Source organism: Ranitomeya variabilis, chromosome 2 (genome assembly GCF_051348905.1).
Source record: "Ranitomeya variabilis isolate aRanVar5 chromosome 2, aRanVar5.hap1, whole genome shotgun sequence".
In the NCBI taxonomy this organism is placed as follows: domain Eukaryota; kingdom Metazoa; phylum Chordata; class Amphibia; order Anura; family Dendrobatidae; genus Ranitomeya; species Ranitomeya variabilis.
This window is the reverse complement of record NC_135233.1, coordinates 64997790-65021161: the sequence shown is the minus strand read 5'-3', so window position 1 is coordinate 65021161 and position 23372 is coordinate 64997790. Positions and strand designations below refer to the sequence as shown.

Here is a 23372-nt window from a genome sequence, read left to right as displayed (position 1 = left end):
GGCACCATATCCCGGTTAAAAAAAAGAATTAAAATAAAAAATAGTTATATACTCACCTTCCGTCGGCCCCCAGATCCAGCCCAGGTGTTTAGCGATGCTCCTCGCGACGCTCCGGTCCCAAGAATGCATTGCGGTCTCGCGAGATGATGATGTAGCGGTCTCGCGAGACCGCTACGTCATCATCTCGTGAGACCGCAATGCATGGACCGGTGCGTCGCGAGGAGCAGCGGGAAAGGCGACGGAAAGTGAGAATATAATGATTTTTTATTTTGTTTATTATTTTTAACATTAGATCTTTTTACTATTGATGCTGCATAGGCAGCATCAATAGTAAAAAAGTTGGTCACACAGGGTTAATAGCAGCGTTAACGGTATGCGTTACACCACGGCATAACGCAGTGTAACGCAGCCATTAACCCTGTGTGAGCGCTGACTGGAGGGGGCACTGACAGACAGTAGTAAGGGGCGAATTCGCGGCCGGACTGTGCCTGTCGCTGATTGGTCACGGCCTACCGGCCGTGACCAATCACCGATGCGGGATTTCCGTGACAGACAGACAGACGGAAGTGACCCTTAGACGATTATATATATAGATTATATGTGTTTCATACTATGCCACATACAATGGTTCAGGTGCACCATTGACAATTATTATCCCTTCTCAATATAATGTTTTGGGACAGGCAAATCAAGTTTCTTTTTCCTTATCGTATATCTATGATGGTTCACCCGCGTTTTGAAGCCCCAAGAGGTTTCTCCCACTTACCATAGCTTACATGGGCATTCCAATATGCAGACATGTGCATTTCCTTTATCTTTGCTTTTAGCTAATATGGCATCGGACCTTGCTTGGTTCCTACTGCGCACGCGCTAGTAAGCGCTCTTAATATCATACTTGAATTGCTTTCCCTGACACGCGCATTTAGCACTATAGGACGCCACTATGTGCTTGACTCATCGTATGCTATGGGGTAGGCCATGGAGGTGATTCACTAGAATGTCGCACATCTGTGCTTTCATTGTCCATTAGTGCTTTGATGCGCACTGTATGGGCCTCTGTATGTTGCACATTTGCACTGCACTTTATGTGATTTATGCTGACCTGTACAATGCTCTGCACTTTTTGTATTTCACATATTGAAGAGCAATGTCCCCTTTTTTTCTCTCATGTTGTTAAATATTTCTAATTATGCACATGCTTTAAATATTCAATCCTGTGCACTTTGTTCAATGCTTGAAAAGGTTTGCTACACTGAACCGAAACATCGCCATCATGGGCTAAATAAAATAGCTCCTTATTCACAGACAGTGGTGTGCTGCTTCCTTTTTTGGACTATTTTGGACTCTGGGGTGATGGTAGGGTGGCTAGATGGTGACGCTTCCCACAAGTGAAGCGGGGTCCCCAGGGCTTCCCAAGTGTATGGCACCGATGATGTGGTGGATGATATAGTAAAGAACAAGGACACAGGTTTGCAATCTTTACCTGGTTTACTGATTAAAGCAGTCCTCAGTCCAGGGTACCAAGTGCAGGGAAGCTGTGGTCTGGCCGGCTTGGAGGCAATAGGAGATCTCTCTCCCAGGTGAGGTCCGTAAGCCTTTCCTACTTGCGCTAAGATGGCAAGGTCCCTGCCGCTTGAAGCTTAGTTGCAAAGTCCCCTCTCTCCTGTCCTAAGACAGATGTCTGTATGATAGGCAGTGCGAGCCAGTTTATAGGATCTCTATCATGACCCGGGCTCTCAAGTTACTGCTTCGCCTCAGACTTGGTGCAGGCAATTGACATACAGTCCTATGCTCTCCGGTTCTGTCACTCGTCCTGGAAAACAACACGACCTCGGGCTCCCGGTACCCAGCTTCTGCGCTCTAGATCCCAGGGTGTCCTTCCGCTGTTCTCCTGCTGAGCCTCTTCCTCCTCTGTGCTTCTTCCCTTTAAGCTCCTTCACAATTCAACTCCTCACGATATCTCTTTCCAGGGATTGCAGCTCCACGTGGTTGCTCATCCTCTACGTCTGCTCCAGACGTCCTTCTCCTCTCCTCACTCCTCTACAACTCGCTGGCTCCTCCTCCAGACCAGGATACATAAAGTCTAAGCAAGCTCCCCTGAATCCAGGTCCTGAGCTCCCCCTCCTGGCCTAGATTCAGATATGTTGAATGTGAGTGCCTTACCTGATAAGAGAGAATCTCCCTTGCCTTCAAGTGTGACATCACCCTCCCCGAAAGGAAGACAACATCACTGCAACAACCGTTTACCTTGGGTGTTGCATATGTAATATAAATACATATATATATGTGTGTGTGTGTCACTGACATCTATATATCTATGTACTCTATGTGTATATATCTATTCTATCTATTCTATTCTAACCTGTCAGTGTGATTTTACTGTACGTGGCAGATGAATTTATGTTTGACAAGTTTTCCAAACATATTCGCTCATCTCTAGTCATCAGCAACACTATTCTGGTTTTCCACATACTGGAGCACACGTTGAATAGTCTGGTGGTGGAGGTGGTGGTCCCATGGGATGAAGTGGAAGCAGAGGAGGATGCGTAGGGGATGACAATATCTCTAATTCCTGGACTGTCGTTGCACAGGCGGGTGACATGGGAGGGTGGCTTACACTGATTGAGGGGGGCTCATGGTACCATTCAAACTGTTACTGAAGGTGTAGGAGCCAAGGAACAAATGTAGGAGGACAAGGAGGAAGAGTTGATGGGCACGCAACATTCAAAAGATGAAGAGGATAATGATCCCCTCTCTGCTGACAAAACATGTCTTCATATCTACTGGTGGTGGCCTGACAGATAGGTGCATTTGGTTCCACTGAAAGTGTAGACTGCCTAACTTTCATCAAAATAAACAAGTTATGTTTCACCAATGACTTTTGCACCTCAGTCGCAGACATGGCACACTAGGCATGGTGTCGTTTTCAGTGTCATGCATTGATTTCGCTTTAGTGCAGTCTGTGGCATCTTTGTTGTGGCTTCTGTGTCTGCTGCTGCTACTGCTGCTGATGTTAGAAACAGTTTTTTTTTTTTTAAATGTGGATTTTCCAAGTTGGTCTCCATCTGGTGGTTGCCTGTAGTGGAAAGGTTGTCAAGAAGCACATTATACTTTTTCTATTCTGAGGAATATGATGCCACTTTTTTCTGGAGTCTGCCCCTGATTTGCACTGTTTGTTTAGCTTCCCTTAAGGTGTTGTCTATGCATTTGTTTTTTTTCCCATTGAAGTCAATGAGGTTCGGGTATGTTCGGAGAACCGTTCAGTGAATATGTTCAGCAAACATTGGGACGTTCGCCGAACCGAACCTTGAAAGGTTCGCTCATCTCTGATCCTTATAGACTTATATCTGTCTAGGAGATAATAGTTTTCAATGTATTTCCCCTATAAGCCACTATGTAATGTGTATTGTTGTCATCTTTATGTTTGACTGAAATGATGTGTATGAAGATGTGTATGAAGAGAAAATAACACATGTGATGCTGTTAAATGGTATTGTATTTTTATTCTGTAATCATTGCTATTCTTATTTTTTTCTCTCATGAAATTTCTCAATAGGTCAAATAAAAAAAATAGATCATCGTGGAAAGGAGACGTTGAAGGAGAAAAACAGAATTAGAGATGGTCTATTTCAGCTTGGATGGAATACACCTCTTGTCAGAAAAGGAAAAGAGAAACCTAACAGAGGACACAGGCAGAGGTGACAGGAATGACAGTGGTCAGAGAGTTGTCAGTATTAAGATTAAATACTGGGGAATAACTCCTTTAATACTGGAAGTAGCTAGTGTGAATTGTCATCTCTGCTCATGGACCTGAAGGAAGAAGTTGTTCTTCATTTGTATCTGGATCCTCAGTGAAGTCTAACAAATGTTCATAGAACTCTGAAGCCCCCACCTACTTTCTGACCAGAATGGTTTTCTACAGTCGCATAACTTGAAGCTCATGGACCCCCCATTCAAAAGCTCGCACAGGGTTTTATACCAGGGACAGGAAGTGATTAATTTGTGGAAAATGATTGCAAATATTCAATTAGGAGAAGGAGCAACCGCTCCATCCGAGCATCAAATGCCACAAAGGCTAAGAACACTGTGAACAGGAGTTCTTATGGAGCGTATTGGAGTCGTTTGGGCCTGGCGAGAAATGTAGTAGGTGGATCCTGGGCCGGGACAAGGTATTTTGGTGTCGTAGGCAGATGAAGCTGATTTTTCATTTTCTTGGAGAAGACTAATGTTTTATTTTTGTACTTGTACTTGAGAAGCTACAGGTGCTTCTCATAAAATTAGAATATCATCAAAAAGATAATTTTCAAAGTATTCTAATTTGCTGAGATAATGACTATTGGGTTTTCATTAGCTGTAAGCCATAATCATCAACATTAACAGATATAAAGACTTGAAATAGATCACTCTGTTTGTAATGACTCTATATAAGGGTTTCACTGTTTGTATAGGAGAACTGGAACAAAGTTACTTTTTGATGATATTCTAATTTTGTGAGACGCACCTGCATAAAGAAGATATTAAATAATAACATGGCAATTGGATACATCCCAACATGGGATAATATAAATATAAATGAATTTGTTAAGGTACAGGACACAGGGCTTTGTAGAAGAAAAGGTTTTATTTGGTTAAGCATTTAAGCCATGGAGATGAGATGATGCCATTTAATGTGTCGGAGATGGAGTTTAGCTTAGAGGGGTTTTCTCCCAAAGTTAATTTTAAAATTGATTTTAAGCAATAGATCTTGATGATAATGTGTGCCAAACTGTAAAGCGCTGCGGTATATGTTAGCGCTATATAAAAATAAAGATTATTATTATCTTGGAATAGTAATAAGTTCTACAATTGGATGTGTTTTTAAAAAATTGTCCGTGTTGAGATAATCTTAGAAATGTGCCCCTGCTGTGTACTCTGTAATGACCGTGCAGGAACATGGTCTGATCATACCACAGCTCCTGGGCAGGGGAGGAAGCAGAAGAGTATACAGACATTATAGCACAGGATCACAGCTGATTCTTTTTGTGAGATAAAGCATTTACCTGCCTGCTTTTAAAAAATGTTTTACCTCAAAGAAAGAATTTGCAATCCTATACTGTAATGTCTGTACCCTCTTCTGCTTCCCCTGCCCAGAAGCTGTTGTATGATCAGATCATGTTCCTGCACGGTCAGACACAGCCATTGAACAGTACACAGCAGGGGCAGATTTATAAGATTATCTCAGCACAGGAACATTATATGTAATCACATCCAATTGTGGAACTATTTTATTCCAAGATGTATTGATTAAAATAAACTTTGTTCATGGGAAAACCCCTTTAAGTAAAGTGCACAATTGTAGATATTGTCAGGTTCAACTAGTGGTGAAGAATATGAAGGAATCAAATAACTTTCACGTCACCTTTTATAGAGAAATGGATTACTTATTGATTGTTTCCCATTCAAAAAAATCTATCTAATAATGACAACCTTGTATATAATATACAATATGCTATAATGTAATAAATATATTTATATGCTAATAACTGGAGATTACAGGTATAATGTTATATCTGAGAGTAAGATTAGTGTATGGAGTAAATATTGGAGTCACACACATATATATATATATATATATATATATATATATATATATATATATATATATATATATACATTTGTGGGATGTCAATCAATAAATTCATAAATTGACCAGGTTGATCCATTGATCCCATTATTTTCACCAAGCATTATACAGAATGTAGAAGAATGCGGACAATACTTGTAAACTGTGTAAGGCTACTTTCACACTAGCGTTAACTGCATTACGTTTCAAAACGTCTTTTTTCAGAAAAAACGCATCCAGCAAAACTTTTTGCTGGATGCGTTTTTTTCCCATAGACTTGTATTGGCGACGTATGGCGACGGATTGGCATACGTCGTGTACGTTTTACGACGGATGCGTCGAAATTTGGCGACACGTCGTCTCAAAAAAACGTAGATTGTAACGTTTTTTGTCTCCGCCTAAAAAACGTGTCGCGACGCATCCTGCGGCATACGTCGTTGGCTGCAATGGAAGCCTATGAGCGACGGATGCGTCGGGACACGTCGTACGACGCAATGCAGCGCTGCAATACGTTTTTTTTACACTGAGCATGCTCAGAAGAAGTATTTTGTTGCCAATTGGTCAGACACCCCCAAATCTATATAAACCTGGCCTGGGCCTTGAACCCCACATATGCCAGCAAGACACAGAGAAGCAAAGAAGCCTGCCAGCAAGAGCCAGCCTGCCACAAGACCCCAGCCAAGCACAAGACCCCAGCCAGCCTGTCACAAGACTGCAGCCAGCCTGCCACAAGACTCCAGCCATCCTGCCACAAGACTCCAGCCATCCTGCCACAAGACTCCAGACATCCTGCTACAAGACTCCAGCCACCATAGCCAGTGTGAGTATTGCAATTTTAGTGTGCATCTGTGTGCCTGTGCATTTCTGTGTGTATGAGGTACTACTGACTACAGCAAGAGCTTAAAACCTGAAGAGAACCTGAGGCCTGCCATCGTCCTGCACCAGCCAGTGCCATGCTAGAGTCCAGATCCACCATGATGCCAGCCACTGTGAAGACCTGCTGCTTCAGCCAAAGGATTGTCAGCCTTTTGTATGTGTGTGTGTGTATGCGTCTTCTGATTGGTTTCACCTTTCTGCCTTTGTTGTACATATGTGTATTTGCATAAAGCTATGTGCGTGCATGTGTATGTGTGCATTTTTGGACGGCTGTGTGCTTTTGTACCATGTGCCTGCACCATATTATGCCTTTGCCAATTTTATGCCTGTTCATGTGGGAGGGTATGTGTCCATGTGCAGGATTGCATCAGGATGTGGTCAGGATTTTCCATCAGTATTTGTACGCCAAAACCAGGAGTGGGTGATAAAAGCAAAAGTGTGCCTGTTTTCGTATTATACTTTACCTAATTTTTACACTCCTGGTTTTGGCTTACAAATACTGATGGGAAATCCTGCCCAAATTCTGATGCGATCCTGAATGTGGACACATACCATGCATGTTTTTTGGGTACGTCTTGTTGATGGCATGTGCATTTGTCCATGCTGTATAATTGGTTATTTGCCTTTTTCTGATGTATTGACTGTATAGTGGTCTGTGCAGCATGTGGTTTAAATTTTTTTTTTTTTTTTTTTTTTTTTTTTTTTTTAAATCTGATGTGTTTTTTAAAAAAGTCTAGCGGTGTGCAGCTTGTGGTTTGAATGTGTGAGTGTGGGGTTTTTCTATTTAATAAAAGTGTTGAATTTTTTTTTATTACAGTTATAACCATTTGCAGTTGAAGTACTTGTATTTAAAATAAAGAGCATGTCAGCTCCTTGTGATTTTTAAAAAAAAAAGTGCAAAAAAAAAATTATAATAAAATGTTTATTAAAAAAATGTCCGTAGTATTATTTCATAAAGGTAAATTTAAAACTGGTGTATGTACCAATGGTTACACATGCAATACAGGGTTGGTTGAGGGCTCATTTTTTTTAATAAAGGTTAACCTGTAAAGTATTTTTTTTTTTTTTGGGGGGGGGGAGAGGTTATTTATTTTAAATAAAATGTGTCAAATATATTTTTTCATGGTGTTAACATTAAAAAATTTTGTTTTTTGGGACATGGAAATGAATGGTATAACGTGCAACTTTTTGGGGGGGTTTTGGTGTTCACCTGTATGAACATTTCTGACATCATTTTAGTAGGGTGTTTATCATTGAACATTACCTAGTTCAGGGGGTGGTCTAACTATAGATCCATTATACATATAACAGATAAACCAGGACCGCAGCCGCTGCCCACCAGGACACAGCCGCTGCCCACCAGGACCACAGCTAAAGAGCTAGAAGTAAGTTTTGAAGACCCCAATCTGCTACTTCAATGTGTCGAGCAGATTGCAAGTGTGTCTTTAACTTACAGAACCACCAGGACACAGCCGCTGCCCACCAGGACACAGCCGCTGCCCACCAGGACACAGCCACTGCCCACCAGGACACAGCCGCTGCCCACCAGGACCACAGCTAAAGAGCTAGAAGTAAGTTTTGAAGACCCCAATCTGCTACTTCAATGTGTCGAGCAGATTGCAAGTGTGTCTTTAACTTACAGAACCACCAGGACACAGCCGCTGCCCACCAGGACACAGCCGCTGCCCACCAGGACACAGCCACTGCCCACCAGGACACAGCCGCTGCCCACCAGGACCACAGCTAAAGAGCTAGAAGTAAGTTTTGAAGACCCCAATCTGCTACTTCAATGTGTCGAGCAGATTGCAAGTGTGTCTTTAACTTACAGAACCACCAGGACACAGCCGCTGCCCACCAGGACACAGCCGCTGCCCACCAGGACACAGCCACTGCCCACCAGGACACAGCCGCTGCCCACCAGGACCACAGCTAAAGAGCTAGAAGTAAGTTTTGAAGACCCCAATCTGCTACTTCAATGTGTCGAGCAGATTGCAAGTGTGTCTTTAACTTACAGAACCACCAGGACACAGCCGCTGCCCACCAGGACACAGCCGCTGCCCACCAGGACACAGCCACTGCCCACCAGGACCACAAAACGATGTCCTCTTCTGACAGCCCTCCTCCACAGCAACAGCGTGTATCGGTAAGTTAACACAAAATTTTTTTTTTTTTTTAAATTTCTTTAAATTAAATTTTTATGGATAACTACATGCATACATTATGTTTCAACAGGAAGCTGAATCAGATGAGGAGCTGTCAGAAGGGGGCGAGACGGGTGGAGAGATGCAAGTGGAGGAGGAACCAAGTGTAAGTAGTGGTGAAACAGTTGCTTCGCACATCACACTGCACCATACACAAAACAGATTACTAAACACCTGCCTACCTTAACTGAGAATTTGTTTCCTTCATTTCAGGCTGCTGCTGCTGCTCCTGCTGCTGCCGCTGAAGGCTCTCCCAGACAGTCCCAGAGTCGGCGGACTCGTCGCCACGGTCGGCCATCAGTGAGTTTTTTTTTTGGGGGGGAGGGGGATTCTATTGGTACTTTAGTATTTCAGTGTACTAATTTGTTTGTTTTCCTTTTTTTTTTTTTTTTTGACACAGGCTTCACAGCGTGCTCCCGCAGAAGAGGAGGATGATGATGATGACATTGACATCGATTGTCTCATCGAGGAGGTTCGCGAGCGGGAGCCGCTGTGGAACATGGCTGACCGCAGGCATGCTGATACCGGTGTCACCCGTCGGCTCTGGGACGAAGTGTGTCGCAACCTGTTTCCAAGGCGGGAGAGCCTTCATCCTCAGCAGCAGAGCAAACTAGGTAAGTATTCACTTTCCAGTGATGTTTTGAGCTGACTGTAATGTATTGCATTTACCAATTTTTTGTATTTTCTTTTGATTCTTGTCTTCACAGTTGGAAAGGTTAGGAAGCGGTGGCGGTCACTGAGGGATCGCTTTAAGAGGGAATTCAATGATGAGATGAAGGCCCCGAGTGGCTCTGCAGGAAGGAAGAGGAGCAGATATAAATATGGCCAGGCCCTCTCCTTCCTGAGGCGAACCATGCTAAGCAGAGTGTAAGTATTCTACAGCCCAATTATAACCATGTTAACCTGTCTACTTAGTTTGCTTTCAGTCAGGGCTTTTTCATTCCAATGTATTAATTTCTTTTGTTTTTTCTTTCACAGCACCTTCTCCAGCCACCGGGCGCCTGCATCTTCCTCTGCGCCCTCTGAAGCGATCCCTCCTGAGTCCGCCACTGAGGGCCACGTCGGTAGGCCCCACACCTCTGTCCCCTCCTCTGACCCCTCTGTCCTCTCCTCTGACCCCTCTGTCCCCTCCACTTCATCCGCCCCAAGCAGTGGAGCATTATTGCAGGCTTCATTGCTCGCATCTGATGCTGAACAGTTAGCGTTCCCTTTACCCCACCCCTCTGATCCTGCCACCTCGACACCACCATTAGGTTCGTGGCGGCAGCGCCAGAGGGGTCAGGAAAGGAGCTATGCTCCTGAGTTCTTACACCTGAATGCATCCTTCCAAGGCTCTTTCAAAATTTTGGGAGAGCAAGTGACTGCTGGTTTCAACATGGTGCAATCACGCATCAGTGAAACAAGCCAGGAAACCAGCAGTCGCTTGGATAGGCTGCATTCAGCTGTAAGTCCCGATCCGGCCAACCTTTTTTTCCAATCCATGCTCAGGAGCATGGAGAAGCTTTCTTTTGAGCAACAGATGCGGGTAATGAATACCTGCCATAATGCTGCACTGCAGGCCATTAATGAATCGACCCACACACCTCACCGCACCTCCACTCCAATTCCACACCAGGCCCCATTTCCACACCATACCCCCCATTACCAAACCCAGCCCCAATACCCACACCAGCAGCATTACCAAACCCAGCTCCAATCCCCACACCAGCACCATTACCAAACCCCACGCCACTCCCACTACCCTACCCAGTCACAATACCCGACCCAGTCCCCACAACAATCCCGGCCCCTAGACCAAATTACTTCCCCAATGTTTTCCTTACTGAACTTTTCTCTTCCACCTACCCCAACACCACCCCCCTCTGGTCAGCCTCTTGGTTTAACCCCCACTTCCACTGCACCCCAAACAAGTAGGGTTTCCCCACCTATCGACGTGGTCCAACCTTCCGGCACATCCTCCTCTCATATCTCCACCCAACACTTTGAAAATTTGTAAAGTGTGTAAATAAGATTCTAAAAAATGTTCTAATTTTTCTATAAAAATGTTGGAAAATATATATATATTTTTTTTGCAAAACAAAAAAAAAAAAAAAAAAAAGAGTTAAAATAAAATTCGGATTACAATTCTACTCTTTGTGTGTGTGTGGATTTATTAAGGTAATATAATAAAAAAAGGTTTAATAAAAACAAACACCAGACATGTAAAGGGTATAACATAATGGTTTTACTAGCAAGAAAACCACGCTTTTGGGCCTTTTTTTTGGGGGGGGGGGCAGAAACACTTTTTTTACATAACCAAAACACATGGGAAACAGGTTACACATGGGAAACAGGTTACACAATCATGTCTTGCCACGGGATCCGCCCGACAGGTGAGACAAAATAATCGGCAAACTGGTCCCTCATCCTTGTAACTGAACTTGTAGAGCGAACCGAGCTGCTGCGGTAGTCCCACAAGGTGGTCTCCAACTCTTCATCATCCAAAGAAACGGGCTCCTTTGACAGGACAAAGTTGTGGAGCACCACACAGGCTTTAACTACCTCGTCTATAGTTGTTGTTTTCAGCTTGATAGCCGTCAGCAGAACTCGCCACTTCGCCGTCAATATGCCAAAGGAACACTCCACTACTCTTCGTGCTCTAGTAAGCCGGTAATTAAAGACCCGCTTGGTATGGTTTAAGTTCCGGCTACTGTACGGTTTCAGTAGGTGCAGCGACAGTTGAAAGGCTTCATCACCTACAAAGACATATTCCAGGGCTGGGTCATTTGTTCCTGGCAGTGGTCTGGCTGGCGGGAAATCGTAGCTCTCTCCATAAAGGCAACGACCCATCGGAGAGTTTTTAAACACTTGCGAATCATTGGACCGTCCATACGCTCCAATGTCCACGGCAAGGAACCTGCAGTTGGCGTCTGCAATAGCCATAAGGACGATGGAGAAATACTTCTTATAATTATAATACTCCGATCCTGTTCCTGCCGGTTTCGCAATCCTTATGTGTTTCCCGTCAACTGCACCCACACAATTAGGGAAATTGCAAATTTGCTGAAACTCTTCAGCACTTCGCAACCAGATTTCCGTGGATGGTTGGGGGATATACTCTGGTTGCAAAGTGGTCCAAACAGCCCGACATGTGTCCTTCACTATTCCAGAGATAGTTGAAATGCCCAGCCTGAACTGATAATGGAGCGAAGTCATAGATTCACCCGTAGCTAGGAAACTTTATAAAAAAAAAAAAAATGTTAAAAATTGTTTGTCTGTGCAATTTTTTATAATATGGCACTGTTAATTTTTTTTAAAATGACAGGAGACCCAATAAAACCAGCATGAATCCGGTGTAAAAAAACAGTGGAATGTCCGCCAAGAAAACCCAAATTACATGCTGCAGAAAATAGTGCGCAATATGTCAGCGCAGTATTGTCTGCAGCATGTAATATAACATTCAAAATGACCAATGACAGGAAAAAAGCAGTTGCATGTCATCAAACCCAAAAAACCCAAAAAAAAAAAAACTGCAGAAAATGCAACGCAATATTTCAGCGCAGTATTTTCTGCAGTCTGTTATCTAACATTCAATATGAGCAATGACATTTAAATAAAGCAGTTGAATGTCCGCCAAGAAAACACAAACTACATGCTGCAGAAAATAGTGCGCAATATGTCAGCGCAGTATTGTCTGCAGCATGTAATATAACATTCAAAATGACCAATGACAGGAAAAAAGCAGTTGCATGTCATCAAACCCAAAAAAACAAAAAAAAAAAAAAACTGCAGAAAATGCAACGCAATATTTCAGCACAGTATTTTCTGCAGTCTGTTAACATTCAATATCAGCAATGACATTTAAATAAAGCAGTTGAATGTCCGCCAAGAAAACCAAAACTACATGCTGCAGAAAATAGTGCGCAATATGCCAGCGCAGTATTTTCTGCAGCATGTAATATAACATTCAATATCAGCAATGAAATAAAAAAAAGAGGCTTACCGCAGGGTCACCATCAGCCGCTCCGCCGGTGTGATGGCAAGCCTCATCCTTGTATCCTGTCTTCGGATGACATCCTCCAGTTTTGCAAGCAAAAAATCAAAATGTTCAATCCTCATCCGCACGTAGTTGTGGAATTTGTGTGGATTGTGCCGCAACTCCAGGTAGAGAGTGGACTGGACACCCCGGGTCATCCGTAGTTGATTAATCGGATGAATCCACATTCGTCTTCGTCTCCGTTGCTGCAGAAGCATCCTACGCCTTTCCGCTGCCGCCTCCTTCTCCCGCACTATGATATCCAGGCGATTTGTCTCAAAGATAACGTCGGTAACCAAACTAGCAATCCTCCCAAGAACACCTTCCATCGCTGCCACAAAACTAAAACCCACAAAGATGGGCTGTAAATACAGTACTATATAGTTTTTCAAATTTTCCAGTAGCCAATCAAATTTTGGGAGCCTCCCCTTTTAAAAACGGATCCGTCGGAAAAACGGATACAACGGATGGTAAAACGGATACAACGTATGCAACGCATCCAGTATTTTCGACGGAAACGTTTAGCGGATTTGCGACGGATCCGTCGAAATGCTGGATGCGTGGCATACGTTTGTCACCGTTTTTCAATTTTTTGACGCATCCGTTTTTTCGGCAAAAAAACGGATTTGCGACGTAATGCAGTAAACGCTAGTGTGAAACTAGCCTAAGACACAAGGGCCGATTTGATACATTTATCAGAGGGTATGAAGATATAGGGGGGAAACTGGGGACTCAGTTCTCCATTGAGATCAAGTCAACAATTTTAAAACTTCTCTTTGGAGTGGAAGAGATGAAATGAGGAAGAAGAGTCTTAAGTAGGCGGCTTTATATAGCAAGAGTGGATTTCATTGGGAAATGGATAAGGAAAAATGGAGCATTACAGAATGCAAGAAATTACATAAGAGAGTTATGAAATATGACGGGGTCTGGTTTTGCCCCTTAAAGAAATTTGAAAATTGGGAGAACAATTGGAAAAAATGTAGTGGAGAGAATAAAACTCGGGGGAGAGACAATCAACAGGTTAAACATTAGTGGAGATTTCTTTATTTTTTAATGTTGGTTTATGTGGGGTTTTTAATTATTATTTTTTCTGAACAATTGGAAAAAGGTCAGGAGTGAAGTAATTAGGAAGATTGTTGTTTTATCCGATTTCCTTTTTTTGAATTTGTACAGTATATTTTGTATAATTAAGTTGTAAAATACAAAAACTGAGCAAACAACTGCAGCATTCTAATGACGTCACAAAGGGCTGACGATATATAATGCCCCGTCATCCAGGGTTCCGTTGAGGGTTTTAGTAGGCGTTTGTGGAGAGAGGAGTGTTGTGAGTGACTTGTGCAAATATGATGCCAAGAAAGCGATTTAAGCGTATTATAGTTCTCTCTGACACCGAGGACAGCAGTGATGATGACGACTTCAGTCAGGTGAGTATCATTTTATATTATTAGCTAAAATATATTTGGGATAAAAGTAAAAAAAAAGTTGGTGGGACAGAAAATATAGCTCCGAGTAGATGGGGTGATAATTTGGATCATGTTTGCAGAATATTGGTAACATTGGTAATATTGGTGACAATATGTCCATGTACAGGATATATAATAATATTGTATGAGGACACATAAATGTTACCACCGCCCCGATCCATATCCTAACCATTGGTGTCCGGTACCCCCGTCATACTCTGTACAGGAAATAAGCACAGGCCGATGGAAACCACATTCATATCGGTGTCTACCTGTAATCAGGGGAATATGGAGTAAGATTATAGATTGGAGATGTTCATGGTTATAGAATCTATCTGACACGTTTGTCATTTTTTCCAGTCTCATCCAAGAAAGAGGCCAATTCCGAGGTCTCCAGGCCAAGAAAACATCAGTGGCTTCAATTCGGGCCCGACCCCGAGTTTACCAGGTACTGTACCCCTAATCCAGTAAAGGCTCTGATACATATCGATGGCACATTGTAGTCATTGGGTGCAGATCGCATGTTGTGGTCAGGGCTTGGATTTATGTATATTGTACGCCTACAGTAAATGAGCTCATATTAACCCTTTCTTTTCAGCATTTGGTCAGCAGGCATTATAAAGTCAGAGAAAAATGGGATTTGGGGATTGCTTCTCATGGTGGCCATGCACTGGGCAGGTCCCTATAGCTGAATGTAATTTTTTTGACTCATGTACATATAGGGGTACACTGGATACTTTATTAGGATTTATTTATTTTGATATTGAGCCTCAGTCTTTGCTATTACAATATTCTAATGAGAGATTTATGTTGTGTTTCCCCCACAGATCTGATTGTACCACCTTCAGACCATGGTCCGGACAGTTCCACCTGGTAAGACCCACGTCTCCTCCATTACTAAGCAAATGATGGGGATTAATGATTAATGTTGGCTCTTAATCTGTTACATTTATTCCACAGCTCCGATGCCATCATTCTTATTGATGATGATGATGATGATTCCAATAGGGCAGGAACTTTCACATATAACAGTAAGTTATCATTTCTAGATTCCATCCAGGGTTATTTGATTTTTTTCCCCATGTACATATAGGGGTACACTGGATACTTTACTAGAATTTATTTATTTGATATTGAGCCTCAGTTGTTGCTATTACAATAGTCTAATAAGAGATTTATGTTGTGTTGCCCCCACAGATCTGATTTTACCAACTTCAGATGATCCGGACAGTTCCACCTGGTAAGACCCACATCTCCTCCATTACTAGATACATGATGGGGATTAGTGATTAATGGTGGCTCATATTCTGTTACATTTATTTCACAGCTCCGATGCCATCAGTAATACTGATGATGATGAATCAAATACTGGAGGAACTTCCTCATATACTAGTAAGTTATCATTTCTAGACACAATCCAGGTTTATGTTATTATAGAAATAACAAGGAGTTTTCTGTACTGTCACAGGTCAGTTTACAAATCAAACAATTACAAGGGCGCTGATCAGGAGTTGGAACAGTGAGCCACCTGGGAAATGTGCTGTAAGGGTACTGTCACACAGTGACACTTTGGACGCTACGACGGCACGATCCGTGACGTCGCAGCGTCGTATGATTATCGCTCCAGCGTCGTAGACTGCGGTCACACTTTGCAATCACGGCGCTGGAGCGATGCCGAAGTCCCCGGGTAACCAGGGTAAACATCGGGTTATTAAGCGTAGGGCCGCGCTTAGTAACCCGATGTTTACCCTGGTTACCAGCGTAAACGTAAAAAAACAAACAGTACATACTTACATTCCGGTGTCTGTCCCCCGGCGTCTCAGCTTCTCTGCACTGTGTAAGCACCAGAGCCGGAAAGCAGAGCGGTGACGTCACCGCTGTGCTCGCTTTCCGGCCGGCAGGCGCTCACAGTGCAGAGAAGCTGAGACGCCGGAGGACAGACACCGGAATGTAAGTATGTACTGTTTGTTTTTTTTACGTTTACGCTGGTAACCAGGGTAAACATCGGGTTACTAAGCGCGGCCCTGCGCTTAGTTACCCGATGTTTACCCTGGTTACAAGCGAACACATCGCTGGATCGGTGTCACACACAACGATCCAGCGATGTCAGCGGGAGATCCAGCGACGAAAGAAAGTTCCAAACGATCTGCTACGACGTACGATTCTCAGCGTGATGTCTGATCGCAGTAGCGTGTCAGACACAGCGATATCGTATGGATATCGCTGCAACGTCACGGATCGTACCGTCGTAGCGATCAAAGTGCCACTGTGTGACAGTACCCTTAATGTCACTGTCAGAGAATGACAGCAGCATTTAACAGGCAGAGCTCCAATCCACTCTCGGCTGTTAGTGGCAGATGATGGCTGAACGACACAACCATCATCTGCTGGGAAAGAGGCGGGCTCAACTCCTGAGCCCTCTCCATTCATTCTCTACTGATGAGCACCGTACATGGTTGATAAAGGGTTAAATTAAAGATACCTTACAGAGTAATTCTATTTTACACATGCTTGATTGGTGTGGGTCCTATGTCTCGGAAATTTCCAGGCCATGTTGACTTAAGGCCATTGTTGTCCCTGTAGAATTTATTACAGATGTGCAATACATTTGCATCAGCAAATGAGGTGATAGGACTTCTAGTCTTATTTTACATGAAGGCCCCAGAGAACGGACCCCTACCATTTGAGGGTCCACCCTCCAATGATTGAGGACATGTTCACTTCTGATCTTCTACACTCTATATTTACCGACCCCTCTCTTGTACGGACCTTCATACTAACTAATGTCTGATTTAAGATATAAAATGTATTTTCACTCTTCCATATTTCTGTATAGATAATATACCATCTGATAGCGAGGAGAGCTCCGCTACAGAGGAGAGGTAAGTTATGGCAGATGCATCTACCTCTATATAAAGCCATGAACTAGGTAAGATGTTTCCTGTGGATTTATATATGATTCTTTATCTTTCCCAGGACACCACTATGTAACATCCCCGGCTGTTTCCTGGAAGACATTATTTCTCCTACTTCCATCTATGTTACCAACTTCCAGGAAAATAAGGAGGAGCTGGTAGAACGACTATACGATCTGTACAACCGGACAGTCTTCAGTAATAAGGTATCGCATCTTATCATGGGTTTCTGGGTGATACATGACTTCTCTATAATCTCCCCTTTAAACAATAAATTCCAAGAAAAATGGCTCTAACTTTGTGAAAGGCATCCTAGCCCCTTTGTCATGTTTCTGTAATATAGTTATTGAATATCTCCGGTAAATGTCACTTAGGTTGGTAAATGTCGTCACCGTCTTCTTATCTGTGGGATGAGTGGAAACCTTAGATGATCCACCATGCAGAGACAAAAAGATTAGCCACTTTTGGCTTGAAGTTCACAGGGTTTTTACATTTATATTTAAAAATCATTTAGTTGATATCTGGACATTTTATAAAAAGTTCATTTTTATTTTTGTTCTCACATCTTGGACTTCTGGGTAGACCCCATGCCCCATACAATAGACCAGTGCTGTAAATCAAAAATGGGAGTTGGATACTTTGTAAGATTGGGGTCAAAGAGTTTACAGATGTAATGGAATTTGTTTCCTCTATTTTAGCTCCCTGCGAAAATGGAGATTTCGTGGAGCAAGAGGCTGACATCAACATCCGGTCAATGCTGCCATAAGCTGGATAATGACCGCCGCTACTCAGTGATTGAGCTCTCTGAAAAAGTCTGTGATTCTGCCGGTAGGTTTCACATCACATCCATCCTGGAGCTTTATAAGACAACCTGTATACAGGGCAAAAAAACTGCTACTTGTGGTGTAGTACATCTTATAAACTCATTGTACATACTACCATAAGAAAACCTAAGTACACCCTATTTGAATTCTAATATTTTACATATCAGAAGAAAAAAACATCAGGTCCTTAGAAGGTCCTAAAAGTAGGGAAATAGAATCTCAGAAAACAGCATGAAAAAAAAAAATACAAAATACCACATCATTATTTATTTAAAAAAATAAGCTAAAATGCAAGCGCAATGTGTGATAAATTAAGGACACCATTGGTGCAACTTTAAGTTATTGCTGCTAAAGATGATTCTAAAAGCTACTGATTCATGGGGTGCACTTATTTTTCACTCTCTGCTTCTGCATATTGATGAATAAATAATGGCACGGTTGACTTGTCACATGTTGTTCATCTCAGGATGTATTTTGCATTTTGTCCTGATATGTAAAACCAAACAGTTCAATCAGGGTGTATTCAGATTTTCTCATAACTGTATAAACTCTTGTTTTAGTTCGAGTACGATCCACACTTGTGCACGAGATGTGCCATGCCGCTTGTTGGGTATGCTTAGCTGAAGGCAGAGACAACCATGGCCCACTATGGCAGGAGGTCACAAGAATAGTAAATCGTAACCATCCCGAGCTGCCAAAAGTGACAGAAAATCACAGTTATACCATCCACTATAAGTACAACTACAGATGCTCCCTGTGTGATAACGAGTAAGTGGATTTTATGATTTATCTCCTCATGAAACACAATCACTGAAGAGACATCAGTGCGGTTCTGTTGGTATAATGCTTTTATACTTCACTATCAGAGTGGACTGACGTCGGGGGCTGTAGGGTTTAGGATGCTACATGTTATATTTCCTGTGCTGGGGCCTGTTCTTTATATATTGATTTCAGTTTCTTCTTTTTAATATAATCCTTGGTATTAATGAACGTTCATTCCAGTCCAGTAACCAATATTCCTCTTATTTTTGCAGAATTGGGCGTTTTCGAAAAATACCTGAAAAGAAATGTTACTGCTGCAAGTGCGGAGGACGATTACATCAACTATCCGTCAGCTAAACATGTAACTATCCTTTAGAATATTTAGTCTCTAATTTTGTTTCTTTACAATTTAAAGTTCAGACCCTTATACATATTTTCTCCTGAGTAGTGAGACAATATCTGTGCTCATCACCAGCACAAGTAATTAGCAGCAAAGATTCAGAATCCGTCCTCATAGGTTATAAACCCTGGTTACATTTCCCATAACTCGCTGGATATGGAATGATTGACAAGTCCCAGCAATTATCTACAATGCTTTGGAAAACCTTCTATGATTTTAAGCTTTGTTGGATATAATTATTTTTCTTTATATTTCCAGGTTCATTATTTGATTTGATTTGAGATTTGTCTAAATATCATCATCTCATCTACCTGTGATGAAGGTAAGAACGAATCCTCCACTATCGTCAGCAATCAGTAGTAAGTGATTTTTAGACTATTGAGAATCTTGCCTTTTTTTCACCACGTAGGGAGACAATCAGTTGACGTCTTCATCACAAGCAGCTAACAGCAAACATCCAGAATCCACCTATTCTGATTGACACAAAGCTTCCAGCCTGTATTTTCCAGGTAATTATTTCTGTGTTTTTCCTCTATTTATATATGTTCTTCTTCATGTCAATACTAAATCATTTTAAGTAACAATCATACTTGCTTTCACGAAGTGAAACAGTGAGGACATGATCATGTAAGCAAGGTGTAATAATAGAGGAAATGCAATATAGTTTTATTATTGGATTTATTTTCAACAATTATTTTTTCTTGCTGAACAATTATTTAAATCTGGTTGAGAAAGGAAGTAATCGATGAAAGTTATCAGCCTACTGCTGCGGAAGAATCGCCAACACACAATGTAACGGGCGAGATAAGTCCCTCAAACATTACATGCCGTATAGATCTATTATGAGTCCACTCACCATAGTTGTATGGTTCATATTGCATTTTTCTAACATTACACTAATATTGGCAACTTTCTATTTTCAATTTCCAAATTGGCCTTTTTTTGTAGACAATATACTGTATTATGCAATATTTCATGTCTATTTCAACTTCAGCTGATGACCAAACATATAATGTTGAAGTTGTCTTTGCTCAGTTTGTTTCATTTGATAGCCAGTACATATTGTCAAGTTTTTTTTTTTTTTAAAGTCTTTTAATTCTTTTCAGGTTAATGAGAAAGGCGACTTGCCGCTTCTATACAGGCATGACACATCTTGGAAGAAAAAAGTGATTACCTGCACCGACCTGCGCTGAGAACACGATCAGATGCAGTTTCCGAGACCTGGAGAATCTCTACATGTTTTTTTTTTTCAGAGCTGCCCAGCAATGGATATGGCGTTGGACATTTGAACATTAATAGTCACAACTTATTATTCGAATTTTTGAGAGTTTTAAGAATAAATCAATTAATTCTCTTTAGTTTTGGACTTTTGTTCTGTAAAACGATGGCTGTTGCTAAATATTTTACAATCAATGTTGTCTACTTGTGTTATTCAACCATCATCTGCCTCGAACAGCCGAGAGGAGTGGACCTATGTCTGTGGCTGTTAAACTGTTAAATGCCAGTCTCAGCATTTAATTTGCACCAACACGGGGGCTCACTGTTCTATTCATCCATTGGCGCCCCAGGGAAGTGATTACCAATATGGCCGGGAGTCTGATGACCCCGGTGCCTGTCATAATGTCAATACTGTGAAAACCAGTCCGTGGCTGGCATCCATAGAAGACCATGATTTTTGCTATATATAGAATCCAGAGGCTTTGCTGTGCATAGCACAAGCGATCAGATGATTGCAAGTTTGGTAGTACACACAAAATATGGTGGTCTGGTCCTGTTTTGGAACAACTAGGGAGGCCCACACAATTTTGGACTTTCGTATTATCCCCAGCTCCAATATTTCTTCTATTTCCCACTGGATATCTGCTTTTACCTGCAAACAAACCCAGACTGCTGACTGTCTGACGGTGGGGTGATCGACTGTGGTTACATGATGAACGGCCAGTGAAGTCCTTCCTGGCTTTCTTGTGAATACATCTATACAGCATCTTCAAGAGGTTGTGCCTCCTGGGTAAAGATGATAGAGCCTTTCAATATTCGGTTCAGTTTGGACAGGCGAACGTTCGGATTTGGATTGGCAAACGTACCCAATGTTCAGCAAACACTTTCGTCGAACAGTTCAACGAACATATCCAAACCAAATGTTTCTACCAAGGTGTCTACAATCTTTGAATCAGTGAGTGGGCCTGTATATAGGGCTACAGATACTCACTGCAGTTTCTTGACATGGTATGTGTCACACTCAACATGGACCAGAGGAAGCAAAGGAAATAGTTGTCTCAGGAGATTAGAAAGAAAATTATAGACAAACATGTTAAAGGTAAAAGTTATAAGACCATCTCCAAGCAGATTGATGTTCCTGTGACTACAGTTGCACATATTATTCAGAAATTTAAGCTCCATGGGACTGTAGTCAACCTCCCTGGAGGACAATTGATGACAAATCAAAGAGACGGATAATACGAATGGTAACAAAAGAGCCCAGGAAAACTTCTAAACAGATTAAAGGTGAACTTCAAGCTCAAGGAACATCAGTGTCAGATCGCACCATCCGTCATTGTAGGAGCCAAAGTGAACTTCATGTGAGACGACCAAGGAGGACACCATTGTTGAAAAGAAAATCATAAAAAAAGCCAGACTGGAATATGTCAAACTACATGTTGGCAAGCCACAAAGCTTCTGGGAGAATGTCCTATGGACAGATGAGACAAAAATTGAACTTTTTGGCAAGGCACATTAGCTCTATGTTCACAGACATAAAAATGAAGCATATCAGGAAAAGAACACTGTCCCTACTGTGAAACATGGAGGAGGCTCTGTTATGTTCTGGGGCTGTTTTGCTGCATCTGGCACAGGGTACCTAGAATCTGTGCAGGGTGCAATTAAATCTATCAAGGGATTTTAGGGACAAATGTGCTGCCCAATGTCTGAAAGCTTGGTCTAAGTCGCAGGTCATGGGTCTTGCAACAGGATAATGACCCAAAACATACTGATAAAAACACCCAAGAATGGCTAAGAGGAAAACATTGGACTATTCTGAAGTGGCCTTCTATGAGCCCTGACCTAAATCCTATTGAGCATCTTTGGAAAGAGCTGAAACATGCCGTCTGGAAAAGGCAACCTTCAAACACGAGACAACTGGAGCAGTTTACTGTCGAGGAGTGGGCCAAAATAACTGTTGAGAGGTGCAGAAGGCTCATTGACAGTTACAGGAATTGTGTAATGCCCTCAGTGGCAGGTCCGGTCTCTGCTGCGCAGGGAGACCGGCGCCTATCAGACAGCTTTACTCACCCTGTCCGTGGCTCCAGACGATCAGCGGCTTCTTTCTCTGCTAAGAACCTGCATCCTCTTGGCAGGTCTCCTTGAAATGCTCTAAGAAGCCGCACCCCGCTTCCTGCACATACTTAAAACAGCAGGGCACCTGTTCTCTATTAGGGCTCTCTGTGCTATGATGCTCTGTGCATAAAAAGCACCCTCCCCTTAAGGGAGGTGCCTGGGCAATGTGTTCATTCTCTGGATTGTTGCCTCAGCTTCAGGCCACGCTCTGCTGTGCTCTGCACTTTACTTATATCTCTATTTTCACAGAGTCCTCTTCTGGTGATTCCCACCCTGGACTCCTCTGGTCTCTCCGGTTCCCACTCCAAGTTGTCTTGCCTCTCCTCACGGAACCCTCCAGACCCTGCTACTGGTGGGATCAACCTTTCTAGATTTCATGGAGCTTCTGGGATTCTCTCCACCAGCAAGTCCAAGTATTCTACAGTGTTACTAGTTTGTCAGTACGGGTCGTCCTCTGGTCCTGGATTCGCGGCATTCAGGCCACCTGGTGTTGTGACGGGGGAATCCCTGTATAGGGGTACACCTTGCCCGGTGCTCCACTACGTGGTACAGTGTTGTGATCCAGAGGTTCTTTCCCTCTGACACCTTTTCCCTTTTTGTTTTTACCTTGTTTATAAATATCTTTTGGTTTATGAAATCCACTCTCCTGTCTTTTGAGTATACAGCCGCCACTGCACCATCAGTGTTCTAAGTGAGTCCATTATACCTTGTCACACCCTGTGGGTGTTACAGTTTGCCCAGGCCATGGACTCCGCTGATACCCGATTCTCAGTCCAGAGAGAGCTAGCTGTGCTTTGTCAGAGCCAAGATCAGCTAGTCGCCTTCATGCAAACTCTGGATACCCGCCTATCTACTCTACAGGCTGCCGAGTCCACCAACGTGACCCAGCTAGCAGAACTCCATTTGGAATTCAATCACCAACATGAGATGCAGACCCGCTTATTGGACTACATGACTTCTGTGGATGGCCGGTTAACTAAG

At 42.5% G+C, this 23372-nt stretch overlaps 2 protein-coding genes across 4 annotated transcripts; both read left to right on the top strand.

Moving 5' to 3' along the window:
- Positions 1 to 7159: 7159 nt before the first annotated feature.
- Positions 7160 to 13036, top strand: LOC143804417 (uncharacterized). 3 transcript variants are annotated; one of them, XM_077282514.1, is made up of 7 exons: positions 7160 to 8049; positions 8121 to 8621; positions 8711 to 8785; positions 8893 to 8979; positions 9080 to 9293; positions 9387 to 9546; positions 9658 to 13036. In XM_077282514.1, the coding sequence occupies exons 2-7, from the start codon at positions 8454 to 8456 to the stop codon at positions 10673 to 10675; spliced, it is 1722 nt and encodes a 573-aa protein (XP_077138629.1). In that variant the 5' UTR covers positions 7160 to 8049; positions 8121 to 8453; the 3' UTR covers positions 10676 to 13036. The 3 variants fall into 3 exon arrangements, with proteins under 3 accessions (XP_077138629.1, XP_077138627.1, XP_077138628.1); XM_077282513.1 differs by having other exon boundaries at positions 7800 to 8421; positions 8493 to 8621; XM_077282512.1 differs by having other exon boundaries at positions 7160 to 8621.
- A 958-nt stretch (positions 13037 to 13994) lies between these two features.
- Positions 13995 to 20403, top strand: LOC143809092 (germ cell nuclear acidic protein-like). The gene is made up of 14 exons (XM_077292252.1): positions 13995 to 14118; positions 14518 to 14605; positions 14985 to 15030; positions 15118 to 15188; positions 15355 to 15397; positions 15485 to 15549; positions 16994 to 17039; positions 17134 to 17278; positions 17771 to 17900; positions 18457 to 18664; positions 18931 to 19019; positions 19317 to 19380; positions 19468 to 19567; positions 20165 to 20403. The coding sequence occupies exons 1-11, from the start codon at positions 14038 to 14040 to the stop codon at positions 19013 to 19015; spliced, it is 1008 nt and encodes a 335-aa protein (XP_077148367.1). The 5' UTR covers positions 13995 to 14037; the 3' UTR covers positions 19016 to 19019; positions 19317 to 19380; positions 19468 to 19567; positions 20165 to 20403.
- The last annotated feature ends 2969 nt before the right edge of the window (positions 20404 to 23372 follow it).